Source organism: Thunnus maccoyii, chromosome 24, assembly GCF_910596095.1.
Source record: "Thunnus maccoyii chromosome 24, fThuMac1.1, whole genome shotgun sequence".
Taxonomy (NCBI): Eukaryota; Metazoa; Chordata; class Actinopteri; order Scombriformes; family Scombridae; genus Thunnus; species Thunnus maccoyii.
The window spans coordinates 1450893-1478733 of record NC_056556.1 but is presented as its reverse complement, the minus strand read 5'-3'; the positions used below and the strand labels follow the sequence as shown (position 1 = coordinate 1478733).

At 37.1% G+C, this 27841-nt stretch overlaps 2 protein-coding genes across 3 annotated transcripts in view; one reads left to right on the top strand and one right to left on the bottom strand.

Moving 5' to 3' along the window:
- The window catches only part of LOC121891678 (protein NLRC3-like), a 1105688-nt gene that overhangs the window by 185519 nt on the left and 892328 nt on the right, over nucleotides 1-27841 (top strand). The gene's annotated exons all lie outside the window — the stretch shown is intronic.
- On the bottom strand, nucleotides 100-23623 carry sh3yl1 (SH3 and SYLF domain containing 1). Of its 2 annotated transcripts, none has more exons than XM_042404283.1 (10): nucleotides 23299-23623; nucleotides 9843-9953; nucleotides 8324-8437; nucleotides 7179-7243; nucleotides 6396-6508; nucleotides 4806-4934; nucleotides 4575-4719; nucleotides 4164-4245; nucleotides 3987-4052; nucleotides 100-1731 (listed from the first exon to the last, which is right to left on the bottom strand). In XM_042404283.1, the coding sequence occupies exons 3-10, from the start codon at nucleotides 8376-8378 to the stop codon at nucleotides 1526-1528; spliced, it is 861 nt and encodes a 286-aa protein (XP_042260217.1). In that variant the 5' UTR covers nucleotides 8379-8437; nucleotides 9843-9953; nucleotides 23299-23623; the 3' UTR covers nucleotides 100-1525. The 2 variants fall into 2 exon arrangements, with proteins under 2 accessions (XP_042260217.1, XP_042260216.1); XM_042404282.1 differs by lacking the exon at nucleotides 23299-23623 and adding an exon at nucleotides 14309-14633.

The following is a 27841-nucleotide window of genomic DNA, read 5'->3' as shown; positions in this document are numbered from 1 at the left end:
ATATATATATATATAAATATATATATATATATATATTTTTTTTTTTTTAAATCTAATGAAACATTTCTAAATGTAAATGGACAAAAATGTGCAGCAAAGTCTGTATAAATTAGATTTATTTATGATTCTCATACAGTATCTGATATGTAAAAACAATCCAAAAACAGCAAATAATTATTTAAAATCAAACCAAACTGACAGAATATCATCATCATCATCATCATCATTATTATATATAAACTATAAACACAGATAAATCTTAAGTGTCCATAAATACATAACACCATCCTCATCCCCGTTTACTGCTGAGGAGACATTTTAAAGACAGTAACAGATCCCAGAACTGAAGCTTTAAATACTGTTTTATATGAACGCACAGTGAAGAGCTTCCTCCAAAAGCAACTAAATCTTTGCCTGAAAGTTTAATTTGCTTATAGTTTTTTATTATATTTATTCTAAAATTCAAGTTAATTCTAATTGTCCTTTTAATATCAAGCCTTCATGTTGTTTAAAAAGTGTTTATTTTCAACTTAATTATAATTTAGTCTAGTAAAAAAAAGTCTATATTCTGTTGTACATTTGCTTCAGTTTTTAAATGTTTTAAGGAAATTGATGTTTGTTTATTATAATTTGGGTGAAATATTCTAGTCATACCCCTTTCACCGTCACCACCACAATAACCTGTGAACATAAACAACAAACACGTCACCCAGTTGAACAAAGTGCTAAGATTTCCAACGCTCCATAGGTCCCTGAACACAACTCTAAACTATTTTAACTTTCAAGTGATTTCTGGAGCCAAAAAGTGACATTTAGTAACATTTTAGTTTCTTCATCTTTTCAATTTAAATGTTGAATTGTGATATATTTTAAGGCACCGAACACCATTTGTTGGCAGTTTGATCGCAAAAACTGTGTGAAAAAAAAATTTTTTTTCCAGTTAATAAACGTTTTATTGGAGCTTAACTGAAGCCTTTTAAAAAGGGACACAGCAATGTGTACGTAACTATTTTAAAATATATATTTTCAACTTCACATTAATTATAATTTCCAAATTCTCAACTAAATTGTGTTGTTATGTTGAGATAAAATCTTTTTGCATTTGTTTCTAATCATTTCACGATCATGAAAGAACAAAATATGCAAACATTTAATGTAACTGGTCTGTAATTTTTAAATTATTTCCAAGAAATTTCCTAGGATGAATGATTTTTTGGTGCTAATAATTGGAAAGAGTGTACAATTGGTGCATTTTAAATTAATTAATTAACTTCTAAATTTAATGTAGTAAGTCTTTTCATCAGTGTACAGCAGGTCAGCTAGACATTCAAAATGTGAAGTTTGTCCACAGACAACACTGTTTTTCCTTAAATTTTCTAAAATTCGTGCCAAATTACATATATTTTTTGAGGAAATTTTATAGAAAATGATTAAGAAATTACAGACCCCTAAAATAAAGCACTATCCAAACGCTCCCTTGACCCCTCCTGGCGCCTGTAGAAACTGAACCACCGGGGGGCGACAGTCAGTATGTGACGAAGTTAGCGGGGAAGATCCCAACTCGCCCGTCGTCCAGTTGGCCCTCCCACCAGTCGTACTGGGACTCGGTCTTGGTGATGACGGTGATGCGGTCCCCGGGAGCGAAGCTCAGGTCTCCCAGCTGCTGACCTGTGAATGGATGGGTCGCCGTGACGACTAGCTGTCCACTGGCCCCACCCATCGATGGTCCACCTAGAGGGAAAAACAAAAACAAAGAAAAATGTAAACATGTTGGAGACTTTTAATTAAATTAAACTTTAGGATCAGTTTAGATTTAGTTCAAATGTATGTTTATTTTCAATCATGTTATTCAATAAAATTAATAGTAACTATTCATAACAGTAAGATAAAAAGAGACATTAAACTAAATCTAAAGACGATTTAGAAGACTTAATTTTACGTATATTTGTATTTTCATTGTTTTCTGCCATTTAACTCAACATTTTCATGGCTTGCTTGATTTTTATGTTTTGTAAAACTTACAATCAATTTAACTTTAAGGGCTATAATATATATATATATCATATCATGAGAGAAATAAAGCAGAAACTTTGCAAATATTTCAGAATATTGTAGAGTAATTCAACACAAATAAACAAACAAACAAAAAAAAAGAGTTGAATGTGAATTAAGCAAAACACATTTTAAATAAATGACTCCAGGTAGTTTTGTTTTTAAATGATCTGCAATTCTTGTAATCTTTGCTCCTTTGCAGTTTGAAAGCACTAATACTGTAATGTAAATGTAATATATTATATTTGTTTAAATCAAATATTTCACAGCTTCAGTTGTCTCATAGTCAGTCAGTCAGTCAGTTTCTGGAAGTGAAGATTGAAAAACAAAGTAAAAGTTTTTCCTTTCACAGCGTAAAAAAAACACCACAAAAACATAAAAATATAATAACGAAGACAATAAAAACACAGCAAGACAACTGAAGACACTTAGAAGTGACGATACTCTGCACGCAATTCAGAATAAAATGTTTATGTTAAAAGGAAGAAAAACAGAAACTAGAAGAATAAAGATAAGAAAAATAAAGTGCTGATGTGCGTGAGGCAGTTTATAATGTTGCATCTCGTTTTCAGAAACCAGTAAAATACAGTTTGTTGATTATTCAGCTTTTATCTGGTTTATATCACTATAAACTGAAAACATTTGACATTTGAAGACGTCAGGCTGAACTCTGAGAAGTAACTTTGTGACATTTTATAGACCAAAAGATTAATAGATGATGGTAATAATAGTTAGTTAGAGCTTCAGGATCCTCAGAGGATAAATTCTACTGATGCTGTCAGGACAAAATTTCCCCTTTTGCACATTTAATATTATAATATCCTTCCTTTTAATCCAGTATGCTTATAGTTCTAACTATGATACTTTCATGTAGTGACCACTAGAGGAAGCTGCAGCCTTAAAACTGACACTCAAAATGCTGCAAGTGTGTGTTAAAGAGTGAAAATGAAAACAGTTAATGTTCAGCTCACACACACACACACACACACACACACACACACGGGATATCAGTGGGTCGGTGTGTGTTGATATTGGCTGCTTCATCAAGGTTACAAGTTAATAACAAACCAGAGTACAGACACACATTAACTTCCATTTTCTAACAGTGTGTGTTACAGTGTGTGTGTGTGTGTGTGTGTGTGTGTGTGTGTGTCTGTGTGTGTGTGTGTGTGTGTGTGTGTTGCGGTGAGCTACTACAGCAAAGAAAACACGGATTATCTGTCAAAGGAGGAAGTCAAGAAGAAAAAAAAAGGGGGGGAGAGAAAGACGTAAAAAAGGAAAGACTTGAAGAGGTTGAAGAAAAGAGGAGGTGGAAGTGAAGACGAGGAAGAAGAGGAGACGATGAGACGATGTCATTAAAAGAGCAGCAGTCAAAACTCAAACGATGGAAATATGATATTTCTGTTTGCGTCATGTATTGATTTGATTCTCCTCATCGCTCCACACAGATCTGATGTCTTCAGCTCTTCAGTGACGTTTCAGTCACATGATTCATGTACGTCATCATGTACTCACTCTGTTTACATTTGTTTTTCAAAGCGAATAAACGCGAATAAAAACAGGTGGATGGAAACAAACCTAGAGAAGGAAATGAAGAGGTAAAGAGGAAGATGAGCAGGTAAAGAGATAAAGAGGGAGGTAAACAAGTAAAGGAAGAGCTGTGAAGCACCAAAGAAGAAGGTAAAGTATGAAATAAGCAAAGAAGGAAGGAAGGAGGTAAAGAAAGGAGGAGGTAAAGACGGAAACAAGAACATAAAACAGTAAAGGGAGATAAAGAAGAAAAAAGTAAAGCAAAGGAAATAATGAAGGACAGGAGGAAGTAAACAATGAGAGGGAGGTAAAGAAGGGAGGAAACTGGTGGAGGAGATGTAAAGATGGAAGAAAAGGAGGAAGAACATCTGCTGCATGAAGATGAATAAAAGGTAAAAGCTCACCTGAGGTTGCAGATTTATAGATGGAGATGCTTGGGTAGAGAGCGTTTTTACTTCCTGTACTTCCACCTGCACACACACACACACACACACAGATCCTTACACACTGTTTACATCATATATTAAACAGGAAAAACTCAGAATAAACCACGTTTTCCTTAAATTTTACTGGAACTTTACCAGTGTTGGTTGGTAGCTGCTGGAAGCTGGTCGCTGCCTTCTGCTGAGGAGGAGCTGGAGGTCTGGATGGAGGAAGAGACGACTGAAAAGAGACACAGAGAGAGAAATAAGAGAAAATTTTAGTAATAAACAGAAAATAAATGATTGCAGGAAGATGAGAGACATTTCTGGGAAAGTTGGAAGCTGAAAATGCCTAAAAAAAAAAAAAAGCATCAAACAAAACTGTAGTTCTTCAAAAAAACTTAAAAGATAATAAGAAGCTGAATGAAAATGACTTTCCATGTCGGCCGTTTGGTTTAAAATTTGAATGAAGTCTGGAGCTCAAACTTTGCTTGAGCAGTTCTGTCAATCATGTGTTAGTTTATAGATAATGATTTAATTTAAAAGTTGTAGACAGTTTGTGTCATTTACCTTTGCAGGCATGTTCTTGCTGGTCCAGTCGGCAGTGTAGGCCTCAGCGTAGGCGTCCAGGATGTGGTAGAGGTCGTAGCACTCTGATGGTGGCTCCACATCGCCATTCAAAATGGAAGATGCTCGGATGTCCTGGGAGTAGAACCTGCAACCACGCAAAAACTCACCATTTATTTGTGTTCAAACACTGATTCAGAAGAGACAAAAAGTTTAAGTTTAGATTGTACATACTTGCGGTTCGTGTCTTTTCGCTCGATCAGGTAGGATCCCTCCAGAGAAATACCAGCAAACAAACCTCTGGACCTGCAGTAAGTGAAGACCGCCGCTGTGCTGCGCAGAGCAACATCAGCCTCCACATTCCTGAAGGACAGAAACAATCATTATCACTGTGGCGTTCCACAAGGCGCAATCCTGGATCCTCTATTATTCTCTGTTTTTAAAGCTGAGGCTTGTTTCAGGGCTTTTTCCATCTCTGTTTCTGAAAAGTTGAAACATGATACTGGTGTTTTCTCTCTATATATTCTCAGGCAAATGTGTTTCTACTCATGAACTGGCTGCTAAAAATGGAACATTTAGTCATTAAAAAAGGCGAGAGATGGTCGATATTTTTGTGGTGTTCTACACGGTCCTCTATTATTTTCAGATTTTTGAAGTTAATGTTTCAGGACTCATTTAGTCACCCTTTCTGAAAAGCTGAAATTTTGTGTATCTAAGCATTTTGAAAGAGCAAGGTCATAATCTCTGGTGTTCCACAAGGCACACACCTTCTTTGTTTTTAAGGCTGAAGCTAGTTTCAGGGCGTATCCCATCATCGTTTCTGTAAAGCTGAAACATGGTACTGGTGTTTTTTGTCTATATTAAAAGAGATAAAGCGTATTTAATCATGTACTGCCAGGAAAAAAGTAGCTATTCCAGCATTTTGAAGGAGAGATAAGGTCATTATCTCTGGTGTTCCACAAGGCATAATCCTAGGTCCTCAGTTGATCTTCATTTTCATATCTGAAGCTTATTTCAGTTTGTGTTTCTTATTTTGTTGCTGTTTCTGAAAAAGCTGAAACATAATTCTTGGATTTTCTGTCTCCACTCAAAGATTACTGTGTATCCAATAAAATACTGGCTGGTAAGAAGTGATTATGTCAGTATTTTGAAGAGGAGAGAAGGTTATTATTTCTGTTACTGGGGTTCCACAGGGCAAAATTGTTTGGACTTCTGTTGTTCTCTTTTTTTAAATTTTGAAGCTTATTTCACTGCTGTTTCTGAAAAGCTGACACATGACATTGGTATTTTATGTCTGAATATTTCAAAATCCATTACTGTACCTGCTGGTAAATACTGAACATCCTGTCATTTGGAGACAAACTCACGTTAAACTCCAGAACAGTTCATGTCAGTTCACTTTATTTTCTTTCTGTCTGCAGCTCAGTTCTTCAATAGGAACAGTCAGACAACCATTCTGATGTCAGCATTTACCTGTAACTCAAATACCTGGTCCCGCCCACCAACACCTGCCAACACACACACACGCTCGCCAAAACCTGTTGAACTGCACTGAAACAACACTGACCTCCTTATTCTAAAATTAACACCACACATAAATCACAGCCTCTACAGTAAAGCTGATGTAACAGCTGTAGAGATTTAACAGTATTAGTTTGTGTTTCTGCTTCAGGCTTCAAAACAAAAACACATCAGCTGTCATTAAATATCTCGTAAATCCTGAGGCAGAATAAAACATTAATGCCAAAGCTGTAATTTACATCAAAAGCCCAGATTGGAGGCAATTAAGAGACAGACAGTAAGAGTGAGAGTGCAGGTGCTCACCTGCCCAAAGGTCCCACGGCGACCGTGCAGTTCCCGCCCAACGTCAGGTTCCCGCCTTTTGTGAATGCCTCGATGGCCCGCCGCTGGTTCAGGATGATCACCAGGTCTGACACCTGAAGGGGTTCAAAAATGTACTTTTATTTATTTATTTCAGATGTGTGTGTTTGCCAGGTGGTACACTGGTGCATTCAAGGGCAATCTGACATCTGACTTTTGACAGCCGCCTAACAGATCACTGCCCTGAGAAATTCTCATTTTTCTGTCCTAAATTCATAAATACTTAAAAAGGAACAAAAACTTAGCCAATGGGGTACAAAACAAATCATTTCAATAATTTTCTTGAATCAAGTTTTCTTTGTATTGCAGCTGTGTGCTTTATTCTGTCTGGTCTCGAGTACATTCCCAGAAAAATCCCAAAATGAGGAAAACTTGTTTCAGTTCATTTTTCATTGCTTAGAATTAATCTGGGTCTTGAAAAGATTTTCTGATGTTATGAGTGACATAAATCATTGAGGAAATTCTGTTTGTGAACATGTTTGAAAGCTAAAACAGCCTGTTTCAGACAGAGGCTGAACTGAGGGGCTGAATAAAAGGCCATTACAAGATAAATAAGAAGTTTTTAACTGGAAAACATGCAAAGATATTCCAGTAGAGCCCCAGAATATAACTATAGACCATGAAATGTGCAGAATATGTCCTCTTTAAAAAAAATCTTATACATTTCTATCTTCTATTTCTATGTTAAAGTAGGTTTTACGTCTCAGTAATTTATTGTTCACTCACCTCCACCCCGATCTCAAAGCCTCCTCCCAGACCGGCGATGCCGATGGCGGAAGGCGCCGACCAACCTGAACACACAAACACAGTAAAAGCAAATGTGTTGATTTTTCTTTGGAGAGATTCCTCTTATCAAGTTTAACAGATTTCCTCCTTTACTGTTTCTATATTTAATTACAAAATACAATTTTGATTATATTCATATATCATAAGTCTTGAATTTTTAGGTCTTTGTATCAGCTTTTAGTTTCTTGTACAAGCATAGATAAGTATATGAAGGTAAAAGTGTTTAAGCATTTAATCATATATTTTTTTTTAAATGTGTAAACAAATAAATACAAAGAGCAGACAAATGAACACACATGCATCTACTCGACCAGACATTCTTCACAAACATCTCAGAAGCAAAGGTCCATTTCTCTCCCTGCATGTTGGTTTTTATTGTTATTTGTGTGATTTTTGTGTGACGTCCTGTCTGCATCATGTAGTAACTGTATAAGTTTTATACTGTGGAGATATGAAAGAAAGAAAGAAATAAGAGTAGAAAATGTTCTAGCAACAAAGTAGAACAGTATGTCCTGATGTTTCTTGTGTGTTCAGACTTTTTGTTGAGGAAGCATCTCTTATATAATAAATGTAATAAATATTCACATCCTTTACTTCATCCTTCCCTCTCTGCTTCTTCTTCTTTTTTATCTGTGTCCTCCTTTTTCTTCTCACCAATAAAAGTTTTTAAAATGAAACAGTTGGATGTTGCTAAATTTGGCTCTCAATAAAAAAATCAAGAATTCATTTCTGTGGTTTTTCTTGGCGCTGGCGTTTCCAGATTCAGCTGAACTAAAAAGCAGAAAAAGAGAAGCAGGCGATAGAATCCTCCGTGTGATCCTCCGACATCCGCCGCCCGAGTGCTACACTCGCCACCGCCGGACGTGTAATTATCACCAGTAACCACATCAGATGACTGCTCCCAACGCTGCAGGGAGGTTTGTCTGTTTGTCACCACAGCAACGAAAAATGTGCCAAAAAACAAGAAATCACCGGAGGGGGAGGCGGGGGGGGGGCCACTGAAACGCGACAAGATGACCTCTGACCTTCCCGTGTGAAGAGTTTTAATAAAACGTTAGAGACGTTGCATTTTTGCGATGTCTTACGTCTGTCGGACAGCCTGGCGATGACGATGCCGCTGCCTCCTCTCGCTGTGATCATGAAACCGGCCTTGATGACGGAAATGATGGCCAGACCCTCCGCCTTCGCTATCACATGAGCTGCAACAAACACACATTTCACATAATACACACATTAAAATACACACTTAATACGTTAAAAACTTCCTTCTTCCTTCCATCTCCGTCCTCGAAAAACGCTGCCATCATTTTACAGTTTTAGAGACGACTGAATACAGCAACAGTTAGTCAAATATCTGCTGGTTGCAGCTTCTCAGATGTGACGATTTGAAGCTTTTCTGTGTCATGCACGACTGTAAACTGAATATCTTTGAATGTTTGACTGCCGATCAGACAAAACTCTAAATTCTAAGAAATAATAACTTGCATTTTTCACTGTTTTCTGACATTTTATGGACAAAACGATGAATCAATAATGAAAATAATCATTAGTTGCAACTCTTTGTGAAACTAATCTACTTTATGTTGAATTTGTGGTTTGAATTTGGCTCTTTTACATTAACAGAAGGTCATTTTACATTTTGCAATTTCAAAAACTTCATCAACAACAAATTCAGATAGAAAAAGTTGCTTATCAGTAACCCAGGTATTAAACTTTGAATTTTGGTGTCTGAATTAAATCCAAATGTTGTAAACTTTCAGGTTCAGGTTTGCAGATTAAAAAATATTAAAAAATATTCAGGAGGAAAACACTGTTTGATCTGTGATTTGGGTGAAGTGAAAAGTCTTTTTTGACAGAATATATTATGATGATTTAAAAAAAAGTTAATTTTCCATGAAATGTCTCCACAAAACCCTGAAAAATCTTCTGCTGATCAAAAACTGGAATGTGTGTTTAATTTTTCTAACTTTGTCTCAAAAAGCCTGGAACATAAGAAATGTTTACTCTGGTTTCTGCAGAACTACACAGCAAATGTTTTCCAATGTGTCTTGGACTTTTGGAAATGTAAACGCTGCAGTCGGGTCCTGGCTTGAATTTGTGGTTGTATAAATGACACAATAATAATTACATTACAAAAACGACTGGATGAATCTGAGCAGACAGAATATATTGTTTTCATTACTGGACACTTGAATTTTGTATCTGAATGTTTGAATATTAAAAACATACTTAAAATTTGAGATCTTAATATTTCTGTAAATGATTGTTTTCCTGTTGAACTTGTTACTTCTTTTCTCTCTTTGAGTGTGGAACAACAGGAAATATAGTCACACCTACAGCTGGTAATGTTCAATATTTTAACTAAAAATTGAATAAAATGAAATTAGTATGAAAAGCTGTCAGGTATCAAAAGTTGGCATTTGTTTGCTTTGTCACATTTTTAGGTTTTTTTACTCTTTCTAAATCAATAATTTTATTCTTTATTTAACAATAATGTAACAAGAGGTTTGTTGTATTTTGTTCAATTATAAAAAAAAATTAGTTAAAACATGTTTTCATTCCTCAGGTATCAATAAAATGTTGTGGTTGAGTCGTGAAACCTACGGGGGATGAGTTTGTCGGGTCCGTTCCTGTTGGAGATTTCGGTGAAGTCTCTCAGGATCTTGGCGGCTTTCTTGGCCTCCGACTTCAGATTGGACGGGATGGGGTTACTCACTACGGACGTACAAACGATGAGAATGACAGTTTGGCCACACATACAGTAAAAAAAAAAACAACTTTTTGTCAACTTCACACCACACGACCACCACGTCCTTGTTAATGCCATCTTATCTGATCTACATCTGTGCCAACAGAAGTTGAGCAAACTTTATAGAAAGTAACGATTGTGAGACTTTTATTGGTAAAACAAACGGATCAGTCTGACTGGGAGCTTCTTGTTCAGGTTTATCCTGAGATCTGAAGACCTGTCACACTGAACCATCATGCAGAAGACTACCATATACTTTAAATTTATTATTTTAATTAGAAATCTAAGTCTTGATTTGATCCAAAAAAAACTTTATTCAGGTGATTCAGGCTGCAAAGGCGATGATATGATTTAAATCAGTATTATTCTAAAATTAAATGAGACCACACTCTTCATATGTGCAAAATAAAAACTTAAATAGCTAATTGTTAGTTTTAATTGCAGTTTACAGCTCAATATGGTTATATTAATTATAGTAGTTGAAGTCATAAAGTTGATTAATCTGCAATTAGTCATGCCAAATATTTCCTGGTTGCAGCTTCACTCATGTGACAATATGAAGATTTTCTTCGTCATACATGATAGTGAACTTGATATCGTTGAGTTTTTGATGGTTCATTGGACCAAACAAGATATTTGAAGATGTCACCTTTGATTTTGGGAAATTATAGTAATTTCTTACTATTTTCTGACATTTTATAGACATAATAATTATTCCATTGATCAAATAATTGTTTTGTACATAAAATCAGGATATTGCGGAAAGATTTTCAGAGTTAATGCTTCTTTAGGAAAATCAAGGAGCATCTTGGTTTGATTGACAGGTGTCTCATCTTGTAACACTCGAGCTCAATCCTCTTTTGTAACAAACATTATTTGATACATTTCTAAAGTTTTGTAACATGCATGATCTCTGGCGTGTCTGCTGTAGCTGGAGGGCGAGGTGGAGCTGTGTTGGTGCAGCTGAAGGAGAGCTTTGTTAGCGTGTTGTAGCTCAGCTGAGGATGGGATGTTCCAGTGTGTCGTTGTGTCATGTGTTAGGAATGTGCTGGCTGCAGCAGGCGGCATGTTGGCAGACTGGTCTGAGTCTGCTGTCACAGTTTGGGACTCTGACAGCAGATACAGGAAGCTGGCACTACAGGTCAGGATCGATAGTTTCAACCTAGAACAATTATTTTCACCAAGGAGGTTCTGCTTTTAGTCTCCCCTTTTTGTATGTTGATGTATCTCTCAAAAACTTAGAAGATTAAGTCATGACCTAAGAACAAACCTTTAACTTTTGGTATAAATCCAGGATTTTTAAAGGCAAAACAGCTCATTACAACTAGAAACATGATGACAACACTAAAAGGAATTCTGACAGGTCAAGAAACACAAGCAACCAGACGATCAGACAGACCATAGAACCACAGACAATCTGACTAGAACCTACTCGTAGACAAACAGAACCTAAAATACCTCTAGAATCACTGCAAATATGACAAAAAGCTTTAGGACCTCCTCATAGATGAGTCTGTGGTCCTCATAGACTTTTAGAACGACTGCTAGAACCTCCTCATAGATGACAAAAAGCTTTAACACCTCCTCATAGATGACAAAAAGCTTTAGGACCTCCTCATAGATGACTCTGATCTCCTCATAGACTTTTAGAACGACTGATAGAACGTCTTCATAGATGGTAAGATGCTCTTTTAGCGGTCTTTGAGGAGGTTCGAGTAGTTGTTTAGGTTCTGGTCAGCTGCTCATTTAGGTGTCTGTAGTGGTCTTTGATCTGGTTCTAGTCCCTGAGGAGGTTCTAGTCCTCTAGAAGGTTCTGTGGTCTGTAGAGGTCTTTGAAGAGGTTCAATTGTTTGTTTGTTTTTTTAGGTACTTGTCATCTATGTGGGTTAAGTGAAGAGGATCTAGTGGGTTTTGAGGATGTTCTAGCCATCTCTGAGGAGGTTCTAATTGTCCCCATAGAGGTTCTATTGATCTTTTAGATTCTATTAATCTATGAAGACTTACTTTGGTCTTTGAGGAGGTTCTAGTGTCAAGGAAGCTCTGGTTATTTTCAAGGAGATTGTATTGGTCTTTGAGAAGCTTCTAGTGTTCTCTTATGATCTAGTCATCACTGAGGAGTTTTAAATGATTTTTGAGGAGGTTCTATTCATCTTTTAGCCTGTAGCTGTATAGAATCTAGTCAGCTGATCATTGAGGAATTTGTAGTTGAAGAAGTTTCTAATAGCTGAGGAGGTTCTAGTTCTCCAGGAGGAGGTTCTATTGGCCTTTTCAGTTATAGTTGTATGTTCAAGTGTTTGTTGAGGAGATTCTACTGCAAATTCTAGTGGTATTTTAGTTTCTAATTCATGTCTATAGTGGTCTGTAGTAGTCTTTGAGAGTGTTCTGGTCGTCTATGAGGAGGTTCTAGTGTCAACAGATGCGGTGTAGTAAAAATATCGCCTTCTGAAATGTCAGTTCCATCAAAACAGTAGTTAAATATAGCAACTGATTAAAGGCCTTTGTGTGTATTATGTGTAGGGATAATGAAAGATCAGTTCTCAGTATTTCTGTTCTGTAAACACAATGGGGTGGAAGCTTTAATATTCAGACTGGTAGAGGTGGAGTCATTAAAGACCAAAACACACATTGTTTGTTTGACGCAGCGTTGTGACTCAGTCATTAAGTAGCTCATTGAAAGGTGATACAGATCTGAAAATAAATGTGAATGAAGGAAGAGTTTGATTGACGGGTTCATAAAGTAATTAAAACCATTTAATTAGATTTCATTCATTCAAATTACAACATAAATTACATCAGCAGCCCCCACTTACTGAATGAATTATAGTGTGTGACGTCATCACTGTCACCATGACGATGCTTCATAATTTTACCTCAAGCCAATTACCTGCTAAATGACTAATTAACCAGTCACCATCTCCGAGACCAAACTCAGTCACAGCAGAGCTAATTAACACTTAATGGGAGCTCATTAACACTAACGAGCTGTCAGAGATTCATCACAGCAGTGTTGCCGTGCAGACGGCCATGTGCAATCCATCGTATAATAGATCAATATTTTGTCCTCATTTACATAAACGGAGAAGTAAAAGTACTAGAAACCCCCTGATGAGATCTGAACCTCCTCCTAAAACCTCCTCAGCTATCAGAACCAGATCAAAGACCACTACAAACTCCTCAATGATAGGATACAAGATGACAGCTTACACTGAAATTCATTTTGCAGGCGGTTCAGTTTAAGAGGTCAACACACAGATGTACAAAACACATCAAAGAGTCAAAACAATCACACATATAACATCATATCCTCTGGATTCAGACCTCAACAACCACTGAAACCTCCTCAATGATGACCTGATCCTAAGAGACCACTAGTAAAGACCAATAGAACCTCCTTAAAGAACTAAAGAAAATCCTCATTTTGAATAGAATCTAAAAGATCACTAAAACCCCCTCAGAAACGACAAGAACCTCCCCAAATTCTACTTAAAACTCCTCATTGGTTAGTTCCTTATAGAATCTCCTTGAGGATGACTAGAACCTCCTCAAAGACATATAACACCTAAAAGATAACTAGAACCTTGTCGGAGATTACTAGAACCTTCTCACAGACAACTAAAAACTCCTCATCGATAACCAGACGCTGAAAGACCACTAGAACCTCCTAAAAGATTACAAGAACCTTCCCAACGACGACTAAAAACTCCTCATTGATAATTAGATCTTGAAAGACCAATAGAACCTCCTTAAAGAGCAATATAAACTCCTCATACAAAAATAACACCTGAAAGACGACTAAAACCCACTCAAAGACCATTAGAGCCTAATTGAAGATGACTAGAACTTTCTCAAAGACCAAAAGAAACTCCTCATAGACAAATAACACCTAAAAGACGCCTAGAACCTCTCTAAAGACAGCTAAAAACTCCTCATTGATGACTAGAGCCTAAAAGAGCCCCCCCAAAAACAACTTGAACAATATGACAACAAACTAAAACAGCACCAGAACATTTGTCCAGTTTTTCCTTCAGCAGTTGTTCCCTTTTCTGTAAAAATATGTTCTCATTTTCTGTTGTGTGGTGCACTGTTAAACAACATGAGACTGAAATATGCAGCAGCTGTTTAAACTGAGCCTCAGTGAGTGATTTCTACAGTTAACAGACTAGAAACATGTTCTGTTAGAACCTGTAGATCCTGCGAAACTGGAACAGAGTCAGAAAAACAGAAACAGAAATAAAAGAGAATCACAGAACAGAGTAAAAAGATAAATGCAGCAGAGATCTTCAATTGTTTCAAATCAATCCTTCACTTCTTACAAACTTACTTTTCTGTCTTTTCTTTCTTTTCCTCTGCTCTGGATGTTTACCTGCGGACAGGTGAGCTGCGCGCGGCTCTCTCTTCTCCTCACTTCACTTCCGCCTCACCTGATCTCTCCCACGTTGCTAAAAAGGTTAAAATGATAATAATAATAATAAATCGAGCCCACCTGGACGGTGAAAGCAGGTGGGCGGAGCTAAATGTAGATGATTATCAGCGACCTCAAACACAAACAGGTGAGAAGAAATGAATTAACGGTTTGAGTGTTGCTAAGGAGACAGGCGCCGCGCGGACAGCCCAGAGCTGCTGTTTGGTATCAACTGGGCGCGTTCCCGTGTGGGATTGTAGCTCGACTGGGCGCGTTCATGAGAGGAGCTCTTTGTATTCCCTGAGTTCAGTCTCGCAGGCTGACCTCGCGCTCAGTCTTCCAGGCATCTGATTGGTGGAGCTTTCTTTCTTATTTCTTTCTTTCTTTTTTATTTTAATAAAACTTTGCATATTACAATGCATATTAAAAATGAAATGCATATTGAAATTGTTAACTTTAACTATTATAATTTACTTATATTTATTTTGTTTTGTTTTAAAGTTTCAACTATATTTTTTTACATTTTTCTGTAAAACACACAACTTCTGTTGTTTTTAAATGTACTCTGTAGATAAATAACGTGCACAAGAGACACGATAATCACACCCAAATCTATCCCAACCCAACAACAACAGTATTATCTCTGGCAGTTTAGTAATTAATTATAACAATAATAATAAGATAATAAGGTGGCAGGGGAAAGTAATAATAGCAGTAATTATAACAATGATAACAATACAAATGAAAGTAGGTAAAAAAAATAAAAAGGAGGAGGAATCAAATTGATTAACAGAAGAGAGAGTAAATTCTGATTGGTGGGGATGCCTGGGAGTCTGAGCTCAGGGAAAAATATTTAAAAAAATACTTATCAGCTAGAGATATAACCATAACTATAATATAATATTTGCTGAGTATACACTGTTCAGTGATGTTAATATACTCATTGAACAGTGTATATGCAGCAAATAGTACATTATAGTTGTATCTCTGGTGTCTATTTTATTTTTATTGATTCTATTTATTTTTATATTTGATTTAGTTTATTTAGTTATTGTATCTGATTTAATTGTATTTGTTTCTTTTACCTGTTTCACTGTTTTTGTATTTTGATTCATGTCAAGCGGCTGCTGTAACACTTTGATTTCCCTTTGGCATTAATAAAGTACTCGTACACATCAAATACATTTTTCCCAAAGAAAGTTTCTGACATTGTAGGTCGTTTTTATCACGCTGATGTTTGTCCAAGTGCTCATTTTTCTGATAAGTTTGTTTTTAAGTGGTTACTTGATGATATAAAAAGGGGGCGTGGCGTCATGATTGACGTCAAGCCAACTCTACTACGCAGACTCTGGCTTTAAATCACGCCACACAAGCAAGATGGCCGCTCCTGGAAAGGAGATATTTTGGCTTCACCTTCACATAGTGGCAGGAAGTGGAGACGCATCGTCCATCTTTATATACAGTCAGTGATCGCGCCCCGTTCTTATGGAATAACCTCCCTGCTGACGTCAGACTTAACCTACAATTAGTTGCCTTTAATTGAGTCCTTCATGACCTTGTACTGCACGGCGGGTCGGTTTCTGTCTCCAAGTACTGTCCTGCCAATGAGTTAATCGATCATTGCGACTGTTGCATCCCTCTAATCTTTGTTCCACAAACACATGAGCATCTCAGCTGTGAACTTCTGTCTCTTCTCTCCCTGTTCTCTCCTCCGGTCCTCTCTTGTCTCTCAGGCATCTCTTGCTGGACCAGCACCCATCCTGGACCTGCCCTTCTTTTCTGAGGTTTTGGATCTGGTTCTCCATCCTGCAGGAGTTCAGCCTCACCTCATGTCTCTCTCTGAATGATGCTTCTCTCTCTCCTGTGTCAATAATGTCTCGTCTCTCCTCCTCTGTTTATGTGATGGTGTACTGTGAGTCTCCCCTGTGTGCAGGTGTACTCTGTCCTCCTGTCAGGTCTCCATGGTGATGGAAGTCACATGGTTCAGGTCCTATTCTGTTCTAGTGGTGCCTGGAAGCTGCTCTCCGTCCTCTTCATCACATTCTTCATATATATTATAAATCCATTATAATGTTGTTATCATAATCAATGCTGTATTCTGTAATTTGAGTTCTATTCTGTAAAAACATCTATCACACGTCTGTCCGTCCTGGGAGAGGATCCCTCCTCCGTTGCTCTTCCTGAGCTTTTTTACCATTGTTTTCCCTGTTAAAGGGGTTTTTTTAGAGAGTTTTTCCTTATTTGAATCAAGGGTCTGAGGACAGAGGAGTTTTTACTCATGATGTGATACCTTTCACATCTGAAATATCAGAAAATCACATTTGTATTTATGGTTTTTTTGTATTTTCTCTTTTCAGCATCTTGTATGTCATGTATGAATCAGGTTTGGGTATATTTTTGGACGTGGATGTGCTCAGACGGCAGGTCTCAGATCAGTTCAGGAGCTAAACCTTCCTCTCTAACCGCACATGGAGATGCTGAGATGTTGAAAACCTTCCCATGTTTGGCCAGAATCAGGACCGCCGACATTTTCTCACAGTTAACGTGATAATGTCACGTCTTATTATTAATCCGCCTGCAGGGAAATAAGCGGCTCTCCTCAGGGAGGTCAGAGGTCAGGAGCTGGGAGAGTCGAGGGAACGAGTTTCTTTAATAACTGTAGGGCAGCCACATCAAACAGAGTTATTTATTTGTTTCTTCACACAGACTTTAAAATGAAACGGTTGAAACACTATATGAGTAATTAGAGTAATAGCTGCAAGCACAAATTCATCAACTGAGCTTTAGAGCAGAGAGAAAACATCATTTAAAGGTTTCGGCTCTTTCTCAAATTACATCAAGTACCACGATTTAAAGCCGATAAAGTTCAGTAATGTGAGGTTTAAATGGTGCAGAGTACAGTTAATGTGCAGGTCACGGTGGTGACATAAGAGTCGTGGGATCTAATCCAAGCAAGAGTCGAAACAAAATGTCAAACACGCAAAATGAGAGACGAATTTAAAAACACTTTCAGGGACACTAAAGACATCACAAAGATTTTGGGAAAATGTGTCTAAAATGATGCAAAAGACATGTAGAATATTTGCATTTTATGGAGTGATGCAGCCATAAAAATATAGGGTCTTTGTATTTTTTCTAAGTCTTTTTATCTTACGGTAACATAAGGGAGGCCGTAATCCCAAGAAAAACATATACCCTATAGATCGAAAATTCAGTCGCCAAAAATGACCTATAGTTACGTTTGAGTGACAGATGCCATCTAGTGGCTGTAGTCATTATGACCCAGAGAGGTGACGCGGTTCAGATGACGTCCATATAAGGTGACTTCCGTATTAGGAGGAGGTGGGTTGGATGCTAAATAGTGTGTTAGATGGTAAAAAGTGGCAAAAAGTGGACTTAGCTGCAGGAGGCCGCTGTTCACTTCCCGTTTCCAACCATGAGTCGAGGCATTTTAAAAAAAATCGTAACATAGTGTTTACTGTTGCCATGACAACGGAGGTGGCCTAACTTCAAGGACGTAGATTGTGTAGTTTTGCATAGGTTTTTGTGCAGCACAGCATTGTCACGTCATAAAACATTATTTTTTAACAGTAATTTGTGAAAAGCGGCAGATTACGCTCCAGTGGGTCATTCTGGAGTTCAGGTACAAACTATGTGGTCGTTTAATTTGGAGGACCTGTTGGAGCTTCACTGTTGAGCTGTAGTAGACAGACAGTAAAAAAGAGGGTATTTTATACTAAAACAGCTGCAACTTTGGAAGATATCCACTTGATTTGACTCATTTTCATGGCTGAAGCTTCATATTAGCTTCAGATAAACTTCTGAATATTCTTTTGCTGAAAACAAGGACTGTGGATTCTGTCGTCCATCTCTTACATTGAAAGCACATTAGAAAGGGATCTTTTAATGGTCAGTATGAACAGGAGGAATGATTACAGCAAGAAAAACCTGCTACATGGATCATTTGGGCTCCTGACTTGAAGAAACCTGAACCTATCCTTTAAGCTGGTTCAACTTGATTCCTTAAAAATATGAGTTAACTGAATAATTATCTCAAAGTGGTTTCATGAATTGTGAGTCAACTTTTCTAGAGATTAGTCCAGTAAACGTACAGTATCAAGGTGAATAAACAACTTACTGTTCTGTCACACTGACAAACCTTGATTGAAGATATTTTGCTCCTGAAACATGATGAAACCAAACCAAACTTCTCAAGTTTCCTGATTAAGCCTCTTCTCAGGACTGTTTGCTCTACCTTTGTAACTTATCTTTATTCTTATTACTAAATAAGACTAAAGACAAAAGGACTGAAGACACTGATAACAGTCTCATTAGTCTGTGAAAGCGCCGGTCCATCTGTCACAGCTGAAATGACATTAAACTAACGACGCCAGAAAGAGCAGCTATGAAAATCTGATTTGTTTCAGGAAGAACCAGTCTGGAATAAACGCCTCAGGAAATATCCGCTTACATCAGCGTTTATCATGTCTTTCCATGTCACAACTTTTACTAGCATTTCAAGTGTGTTCACTCCACAAGCGAGAAATTCGAAATGTGCATAAAATTGGACCAGAGGGGATTTAAAAATGTGAAGAGGAGTCAGAACTGAGTGAGCTGCTGGAGGATGAAGACTTTACGTCTTTACTGTTAGGCAGGAGTGATGTTCTCCAGGCTGAAGGAGGATCCTTCTGCTGTCAGTCTGGTATTTATGATTCTCTCTACACCAGGAGCAGGCTGGCTTTTATTAGCTTTAGCCTCCAAACCTGCTCTTATCTCATCTCATCTGCTGTGATCCTCCAACAGCTTCTATTCAACAGGTTCATAATGTTTACTGAATAGTTTCCTGCTGTTGTGCTGCTGAAAACCTCCAAACTATCAGCTGGTTGATCCCGAAATACACAACACAGAACTAGAGGCTATTGACGTAAAAGTTAGACACACATTTTTGAGTTCAGACAACAGAGCAAAACAAACAAATTAAGTTACAACTACTGATACAGGCTCTAACATCGAACTAAAATCTAAATCTTTATTATATGAGTGAGCTATTATTATGATAATAATGTTTTCTAATACTGTTAAATCCAGTGGTGAAAGTAACTAAGTACTAACTAGTACTCAAGTACTACTTAAGTACAGTTTTGAGGTACTTGTATGTGATGCTACTTTATACTTCCACTCCACTACATTTCAGAGGGAAATATTGTACTTTCTACTCCACTACATTTATTTGACAGCTTTAGTTACTTTTCAGATGAAGATTTGACACAATGGATAATATAACAAGCTTTTAAAATACAACACATTGTTAAAGATGAAACCAGTGGTTTCCAACCTTTTTGTCTTTTGACGTCTTACAAAAAGCAGTGTGTAGTCGGGGTCACATTTCACATGTCTATGAGTTGTTAACAGCTCCACCAAATAGTGATTTTTCCCTCTAAACTTCTCACATGCTTTCATTTCAATAAATGTTCAAATGATCCAATATTTCAGCAAAAATCAAAGATTAGAGAAAAAGTCCAAAAACTGAAAACAGATTTGTGTATCAGAACTTTGTTTTTTCTTCTTTCCTCTCCCATTAATCATCTCACCACCCCTCAGATTTATCTGCTGACCCTTTGGAGGGGCCCGACCCCTAGGTTGGGAACCACTGGACTAAACTAGCTAACTGTATATAAAGTAGTGTAAACTAGCTCCACCTCCAGCAGCTACAACAGTAACATGCTGCTCTAACACTGATGCTTCACTATTAATAATCTAACGATGTCATATATAATAATATATCAGTCAGAGGGACCAAACCACTACTTTTACTGCAATACTTTAACTACATCAAGCTCATAATACTTATGTACTTTTACTGCAATACTTTAACTACATCAAGCTCATAATACTTATGTACTTTTACTGCAATACTTTAACTACATCAAGCTCATAATACTTATGTACTTTTACTGTAGGAGGATTTTTCATTTTTTTACTTGTAATGGAGTATTTTTACATTGCTGTATTGGTGCTTTTACTGCAGTTAATGATCTGAGTTCTTCTTCCACAGCTGGTTAAATGTTTGTTTATATCAGGCCTAAATCTTTACATGTCATCTACTGACAAACAAACTTTTTTTTGTACCTCAAATTCCATCAATGTGAAAAAACCCTTAAAAAGGCAGAAAAGAGAAGAACCACTGAGGATAAGAAGAAAAGATAAAAAGAAAGATAGAAAAGATGAAACAAAGAAAATATCTATAAGGAAGCATAGAAAAAGGGAATTAAACAGAAGAAGAAAATGGAAGAAAACATGGAAAAAAAAGACAATTATTTCTTCTTCTTCTCTTTCTGTTTTCTTCTTCCTCTCATGTCTTTATCTTTTTCTTCAATCGCTTCTCACATTTAATCCCTCCTCTCTCTCTCTTTAAATAGCCTGCTGGATAAACATTAGTCTCACTGCAGCCATTTGTCTTCTTAATGTGTTTCCACTGTGTGTGAGGCCACCATGTCTCCATAAACCAGTCCAGTCCGCCTCAAATCCTCCAGTTTGAGTCATTTTTCATGAATTTCACTCTGAATTCTCAATCAACAAGTCAACTTGTGCCTTATAGATGTCCAATCCTATGAGTTCTCCTTCCAACTCATCTCTACTGTCCTTAAATTCCCTTTCAGCTCATCCAGCGCTATAGTCTGGTTATTCTACAAGTCATCTCATTGGTTTTTAATTTCCTTAGAAGAACCTTTAAGGTCCTCCAGTCACCTACAAGTTGTTCTTCTATTAATTATTGGACAGGAAGTAAAACATAAAGCTATTAAAGTGGTGAGCAAGGTTGCAAAGCAAATTTGCACACGTTTAGGCTCATTAGAGACCATCATGCTGCAAATAGTTTGATACAACAATCCAGCCTCTTATTAAAATTCTGGACAGGAAGCCAATAAGATCACACCACTGCCATTTTCTTAAGGAATTAAATATGTTTTGATCATTTTATTAAATTGACTAATCTTAAACTCATCTATTAATGCCTAAATAACCAGCTCCTCAGATGTTCAGGGACCTGGTGGTTCCTCTCAGTATAACCCAGTCTCACATCAAATAACAGCTACGTTGGTCCACAGCGCAAAACATATTAGTTTCACAATAACGGCTCTAAGATTGTGAGATGCCAGTTTTTTTTTTGGCCTATTCTTTTCTATTGGCCTGCAACCTGGTCTAGGTGCATCTGCTGGGAAGTGCCCTTTCATAAATCCTCATTTGGACAAGCAGCTTTTACTTTCCAGGGGATCAACATGTGGAACTCTTTATGGATCATGACTGGGAACATTTTAAACTCAAAGTGAAACAGTTTTTTAAAAAGGATCAGTCATGTAGTCATGAGTGATCTGCTGCTTGTTGTTTTATGAAACGTTTATGGGATGTTTGTTTAAATTGTTTGTGTTTTTTGCTGCTTTATATGTACTTGTTGTGTTTCATGTTATAATGTTTGTAGACGTATTGTTGAGTCTTGTATTCTACTGTTGAGTTTTATGAGTTCCATGGGAGTCAGTTCTCAAATCCTCTAGTCTCCTACTATTCCTCCTAAGAGATTTTATTCCCTAATGAATCCATTTCCATCCTTTAGTCAAGTCATCCAATTCCCTAGAAGTCCTCCCGGACTCCCAGTCCTGCCTCCAGTCCACTCTGAGTCCTCCACTCTACTGTATAGTCCATTCCTCCAGTAAACCTGAGTCATCAAGTTTCCTTTTCCTCTTTCTCTAGTCTCCCTACAAATTGACTTCCAGTCCTTAATATTATGAGTCCTTTTCTTAGTCCCTTGAGAGTTGTACTGTACTGTAGTAACTCTGAGACCTCCAAGTATTTTCAGTTTATGAGCTGTTATCCATGTATTCCTCCAGTCCTGTACAAGGCCTCCTCATAGTCCTTCATTCCTCTATGAGTTCCTTTCCGTGTCCTGAAGTACCCTATAAATCTTCCTCCCTGTCCGCCCAGTTCTGCAATCCTAAAAGTAATCCTCTGAATCATCCATTTCACTGGGAGCCCTTTGTAAGGACGTATAGTCTCCTTGAGCTCATCCAGTCCTACACTTCTTTATGAGTCCTTTTTTAAACTCTTCAAGTCAGAGTACACTACTTAAGTCTCCTTTGAGTACTCCCCCAAAGTCCTCCCAGTTCTCTAGTCCACTGTGAGTCATCTTCTAGCTCCCAAAGAGTCCTCTTAAAGTCCTGAAGTCCCTACAAAATGTCTTTTCTCGTCTCTGCGAATCGTCTTCAGAGTCCTCCAGTTCCCTAGAGGTTCCCTAGAAGTCCTTTAGTGCCCTAATAGTCAGGATTTACACAGTCCTTTAGAGCAGTGGTTCCCAACTTGAGGGTCGGGACTCTACAAGGGGTTGCTGAATTAATAAAAGGGGTCATGAGATGATAGGACAGGAGAGGATACAGAAAAAATATATATTTTGTACACAATAAATTGTTGTTTTTCAAGCTTTCTTCTAATTTTTGCATTATTTATTGTGGATTTCTGTATTTTACCTCCTCAAGTCTTCTCTAGAACTGCAAGGTTAGTTGATTCATCGATTAATTTATCGGCAGAAGATTAATCAATAACTATTTTGATAATTGAATAACTGTTTTAGTCATTTTTGGGGGCAAAAATGAAAAAATAAGCTGGTTTCAGCCTCTCACATGTGATGACTTATTGCTTTTCTTTGTTGAACGTGATGATAAACTGAATATCTTTGGGGTTTGAAATGTAATCAAACAAAACCAGACATATGAAGATGTAACTTTGGACTGTGGGGAACTTTAATGGATATTTTTCATTATTTTATGACATTTTAGGGACAAAACAATTAACCGATGAATCAAGACAATAATGCAACATGTAACGAGGGGTCCCAGGTAGTTTGGGAAGCACTGTTTCACCTCTACAAGCCCTTTTCACATCCAATAGTCTCCTATGAATCTTCCTCCAAGTCCTCCGTTGTCATACAAGTCCTCATTGAAGCTTTCTAGTTGTCCACAAGTGCTCTTCTACCTTAGGAATCCTGTTTCAAGAACCACTCATCCATTCTTTAGTGATGAAACAATCAGTTTTCAGACAGGAACAGTCAGAAACATGGTGGTGACTGATGTTTTCCTATAATGATGGAGGTTGGCGAGTGCATCCTGCAGTTTTTCTGTTTACTTAAAGGGCTGAAAGGTGAGATGAGGACCTTTAACGTGGTCACCTGAGAGCACTCAGACAGCAAATCAGGAGCTGTTACCATGTGCTCCATATGTCGCAGTGACAGACTGTTAACGAACCTGTCTCAAACACCTGTCACTGCTCCAGTCTGGGTCATGCTGGCCACGCCTCCGAGTTGTCAATCAAACATCCTCGCCCAGGTATGTTAGACACGCGGTGTACCGGTGTATAAAGGCAATAAGTGCAAGAATGTGTTTATTTTAAGTACATGCAAACGACAGTAGCAGTTCAGACCTGGCAGTGGTTCAGGTGTAATTCATCACAGATTAGTCATTACCTGCCACAGCTGTTAGTCACCTCACGGCACTGCTCCTCCTACACTGCTTCTATTGTTTCTACTGTCATTTTATATAACTTTACTTTCAAGGACTTAATTTAAAACCAGTTTCCACAGAAAACACTTCATGTTCCAGCTATGTTAATTATAATTACTCAGTTACTCATCAGACGCTTCAGAACCAAAATAACCACAACAAATAAAGACATCAGGAGTATATGAACCCTAAAAGACAGATGTGTTTGGTTTGGTTGTAAGACTAACACATCTGTTAGCTAAATTAGTGTATTGTGATTAGCTGACATTAATTAACATTGTGGTCTTATTTTGATCTATATAGCGCAGCTAAATGTTAAATTTATAAGCTCATTTTAGAATTAAACAGCGGTGGAAAGTAACTACATACATTTACTCAAGTAGTGCCCAACTACAATGTGGAGGTACTTGTACACCACTTGGGTATTTCCATTTTCTGCTACTTTATACTTCCACTCTGCTACATTCTGCAAGTAAATAAATTATAATGTATTATTATTGGTTAAAGGATGGGTTCACAATTTTTCAAGTGTGTCTTAAACCAACAGTCAGGAGCCCAAATGACCATTAAACATGTTTTTCTTGCTGTAATCATTCCTCCTGTTCATACTGACCATTAGAAGATCCCTTCATAATGACCTTACAATGGAAGTGATGGGGGACAAAATCCACAGTCCTCCTTCTGCACAAAAAATGTATTTAAAAGTTTATCTGAAGCTAATATGAAGCTTCAGCATCCAAATGAGTCAAATCAAGTAGATATCTTTCAACGTTACAGTCTTTTTAGTGCCAAAGTTCCTCTTTTTGTTACTATACTTCCACCTGCAGCTCAACAGGGAAACACTGTCCGAGGAAACACAAAGAGGGAATTTGATGCTAAAAAGACTGTAAATGTGTCAGATATCCACTTGATATGACTAACTCAGACTGCTGAAGCTGAATATAAGCTTCACATCAACTTTCAAAGTCATTTTTGCACTAAATGAGGACTGTTTCTGTCCTCCAGCACTTACATTGAAAGCACATTTGAAGGAGATCTTTTAATAGCCAGTATGAACAGTTGCTCATATGGACACCTGACTGCTGGTTTAAGACACACCTGGGAAGTCTTATCGCAATAATTATCCAATAATAATCTAATGAAATAATAAACATTATCTGGAATTTGGCCCCTGTGCATCGTGAGCACTTGTACTTTTGGTACTTAAAACATATTCTTATGTTAATACTTTTATTAGGTACATTTTTGTATGCAAGACTTTCACTTATAACAGAATACTTCTACACTGTGGTATTACTACTTCCCTTTAGTAAAAGATCTGAGTACTTCTTCCAAATCTGTAATTTTATATGAAGCTATGTGACAAACAGGTTAATATGTGACACTAAAACACTAACATAAGGTAACATTAGCCAACTTGATAATTGATACATCAATTGATAATGGAACTCATATGTAGAGAGGGAATCACATAATTTAATATGTTAAATTGCTGTTTCTGTAAATTGTTGTCTGTAAATTTTCATCAAAAATGAATCACTTTTATAATAATTTAAAATTGTTTGATTGAAACACATCAAAATTCTCCTCAATTTGTTTATAGGGTTTGTAAAATATGCAAAATTTTGATTATATGGTTTTGTGTGAATAAAGGGAACTTCCATCAAACTGTCTCAGATTACATAAAGGTTCAATTTGCCACTTTTATCACAATTAAACTGATAATGATTCTTTATTCCTGCAAATTTAAACTAAAACAAAGTTTAAAAATAGACACGAAGACAAGAAGAGAAAAGCTGATGAGGAGCTGATAAAATAAGAAACACGCTGAAAAGAAAATAGGTTAAAGGAAAAAAAAAATCTGCCCTCTCTGCAGTCATGTGGACTGTTGGAAGTCAGGATTTATTCCTCTGATATCATGTGAAAGCAGACTGGTTTGATTCCCAAACCTCTGCTGAACTCTGTCACACAGAAACACATTCATCACCAAGAGATCAGCTGTTTATGTCTGTGGAGATACGAGCCGCGAACAGTATTGACATTTTAATCTTTGAATCCTGGGATGGAGACGGAAAGTAAAAAGGATCAAAATAGCTATAGTTGGAATATTTCATCTCGAGATCACAAATGATCTCAGGATGCTGTGATATAGAAGAGAGGGAATGATATCTTGAGAAAATGACCATAATAACAAAGTGAATAAGCTGTTATCACAAGATAACTCATTTGTTTTTTATAGATAGCGGACTTATGACAACCTATGATCTTATGAGGTAAAATAATGCAACCACAGCTGCTCTGGGCCTCCATAAATAACATGATGAAATGCTGTTTTCACAAATAAGTTGAAGTCTGTTGGTACATTTTATTCTTTCAACATGCTATTCTGTTCGTATTGTAAGAAATATTCTATAGAGTTGCAAAGAAATCTATATGAATATTACTGATCATAGAAACTCAGTACTCTCCTGCATAATGTTACAAATCATGTGTTATCTGTTATTTTAGCAGGCAGCTCTAAATACTACAATTCCCATGAGCCTCAGCTGCTGTTGCCAGGGAGAAGAAGCCATTCAGTAGTGAATTTGAAAATACCTTCTTTGTTGCAGCTGTAAACAAAATGTGGCGCCAAAGTTGCTGAATTCACTCAAAAGTGGCTCAGGAATTAGAATTACTGCTTGACCTTTGAACTCTGTAAAACCTTTGTAAAACTTGAGTGGCAATGCTGAAGTATGTTAAAGTGCCGCCGAAAGCCGCTAGCTGCTCCACCTGACTCCCATTCAAAAAGCCTCAACTTTTCTCCAGAAATAACGAGTCATTATGGTCTCAATCAATTAATTAATGTCTTCTTTCCTACACAAATTATCATCTCACAGTCCCTCAGATTCATCTTGTAACTCTTATAAAGTCCTGAAGCAGTGGTGGAAAGTAACATTAAGTACATTTACTCAAGTACTGCACTTAAGTACAGTTTGAGGTACTTGTACTTTACTTGAGTATTTCCATGTGATGCTACTTTATACTTCCACTCCACTACATTTCAGAGGGAAATATTGTACTTTCTACTCCACTACATTTATTTCACAGATTTAGTTACTTTTCAGATGAAGATTTGACACAATGGATAATATAACAAGCTTTTAAAATATCTAAACTTCTCACATGCTTTCATTTCAATAAATGTTCAAATGATCCAATATTTAAGCAAAAATCAAAGATTAGAGAAAAAGTCCAAAATCTGAAAACAGATTTGTGTATCAGAACTTTGTTTTTTCTTCTTTCCTCTCCCATTAATCATCTCACCACCCCTCAGATTTATCTGCTGACCCTTTGGAGGGGCCCGATCCCTAGGTTGGGAACCACTGGACTAAACTAGCTAACTGTATGACGTCACACCTCGCTGCGTCCGTCTTTATACACAGTCTGAGGTAAAACTGTAGACAAAGAAGAAACTGAAGCTGATTCAACTCGACACATTATGTGTTTGAGTTTGCAGTCCGACCAGCTCTGCTGCAGTTTTGGCAACAACTCTCACACACACATACACACACACACACACCTTTTTTACAGTTTGCCTAATTACTATAAATGGCTGTAAGCGATATTTTGGGCTCATCGAGCCAAAGACAGACAGACAGACAGATCATTACCTAGAGTTAGTTAAAAGAAAATCCCTGTAGACGTTATTCTTTTCTACAGAAATTATCACCAAACAGTCAATAAAAGACTGTTTTTAGACTTTTTCAGCTTAAATTTGCTCCTAATCTTTAAAACGCAGGATTTAATGTCACCTAAAACACCACATTTTTTAAGGCTGCACTCTTCAATCAAATATTGTATCTCGAAGAATACAAGAAGAATCATATTGTACACATTTTCTCAACATATCTTCATATCAGTTAAACAT

Excerpts from the sequence above, each read along its gene's own strand:
- sh3yl1 (XM_042404282.1), bottom strand. Across the intron at positions 6,509-7,178 it reads GCTTTGAGATCGGGGTGGAG|GTGTCAGACCTGGTGATCAT; the intron begins GTGAGTGAACAA and ends GAACCCCTTCAG. Across the intron at positions 4,720-4,805 it reads CGAAAAGACACGAACCGCAA|GTTCTACTCCCAGGACATCC; the intron begins GTATGTACAATC and ends GCGTGGTTGCAG.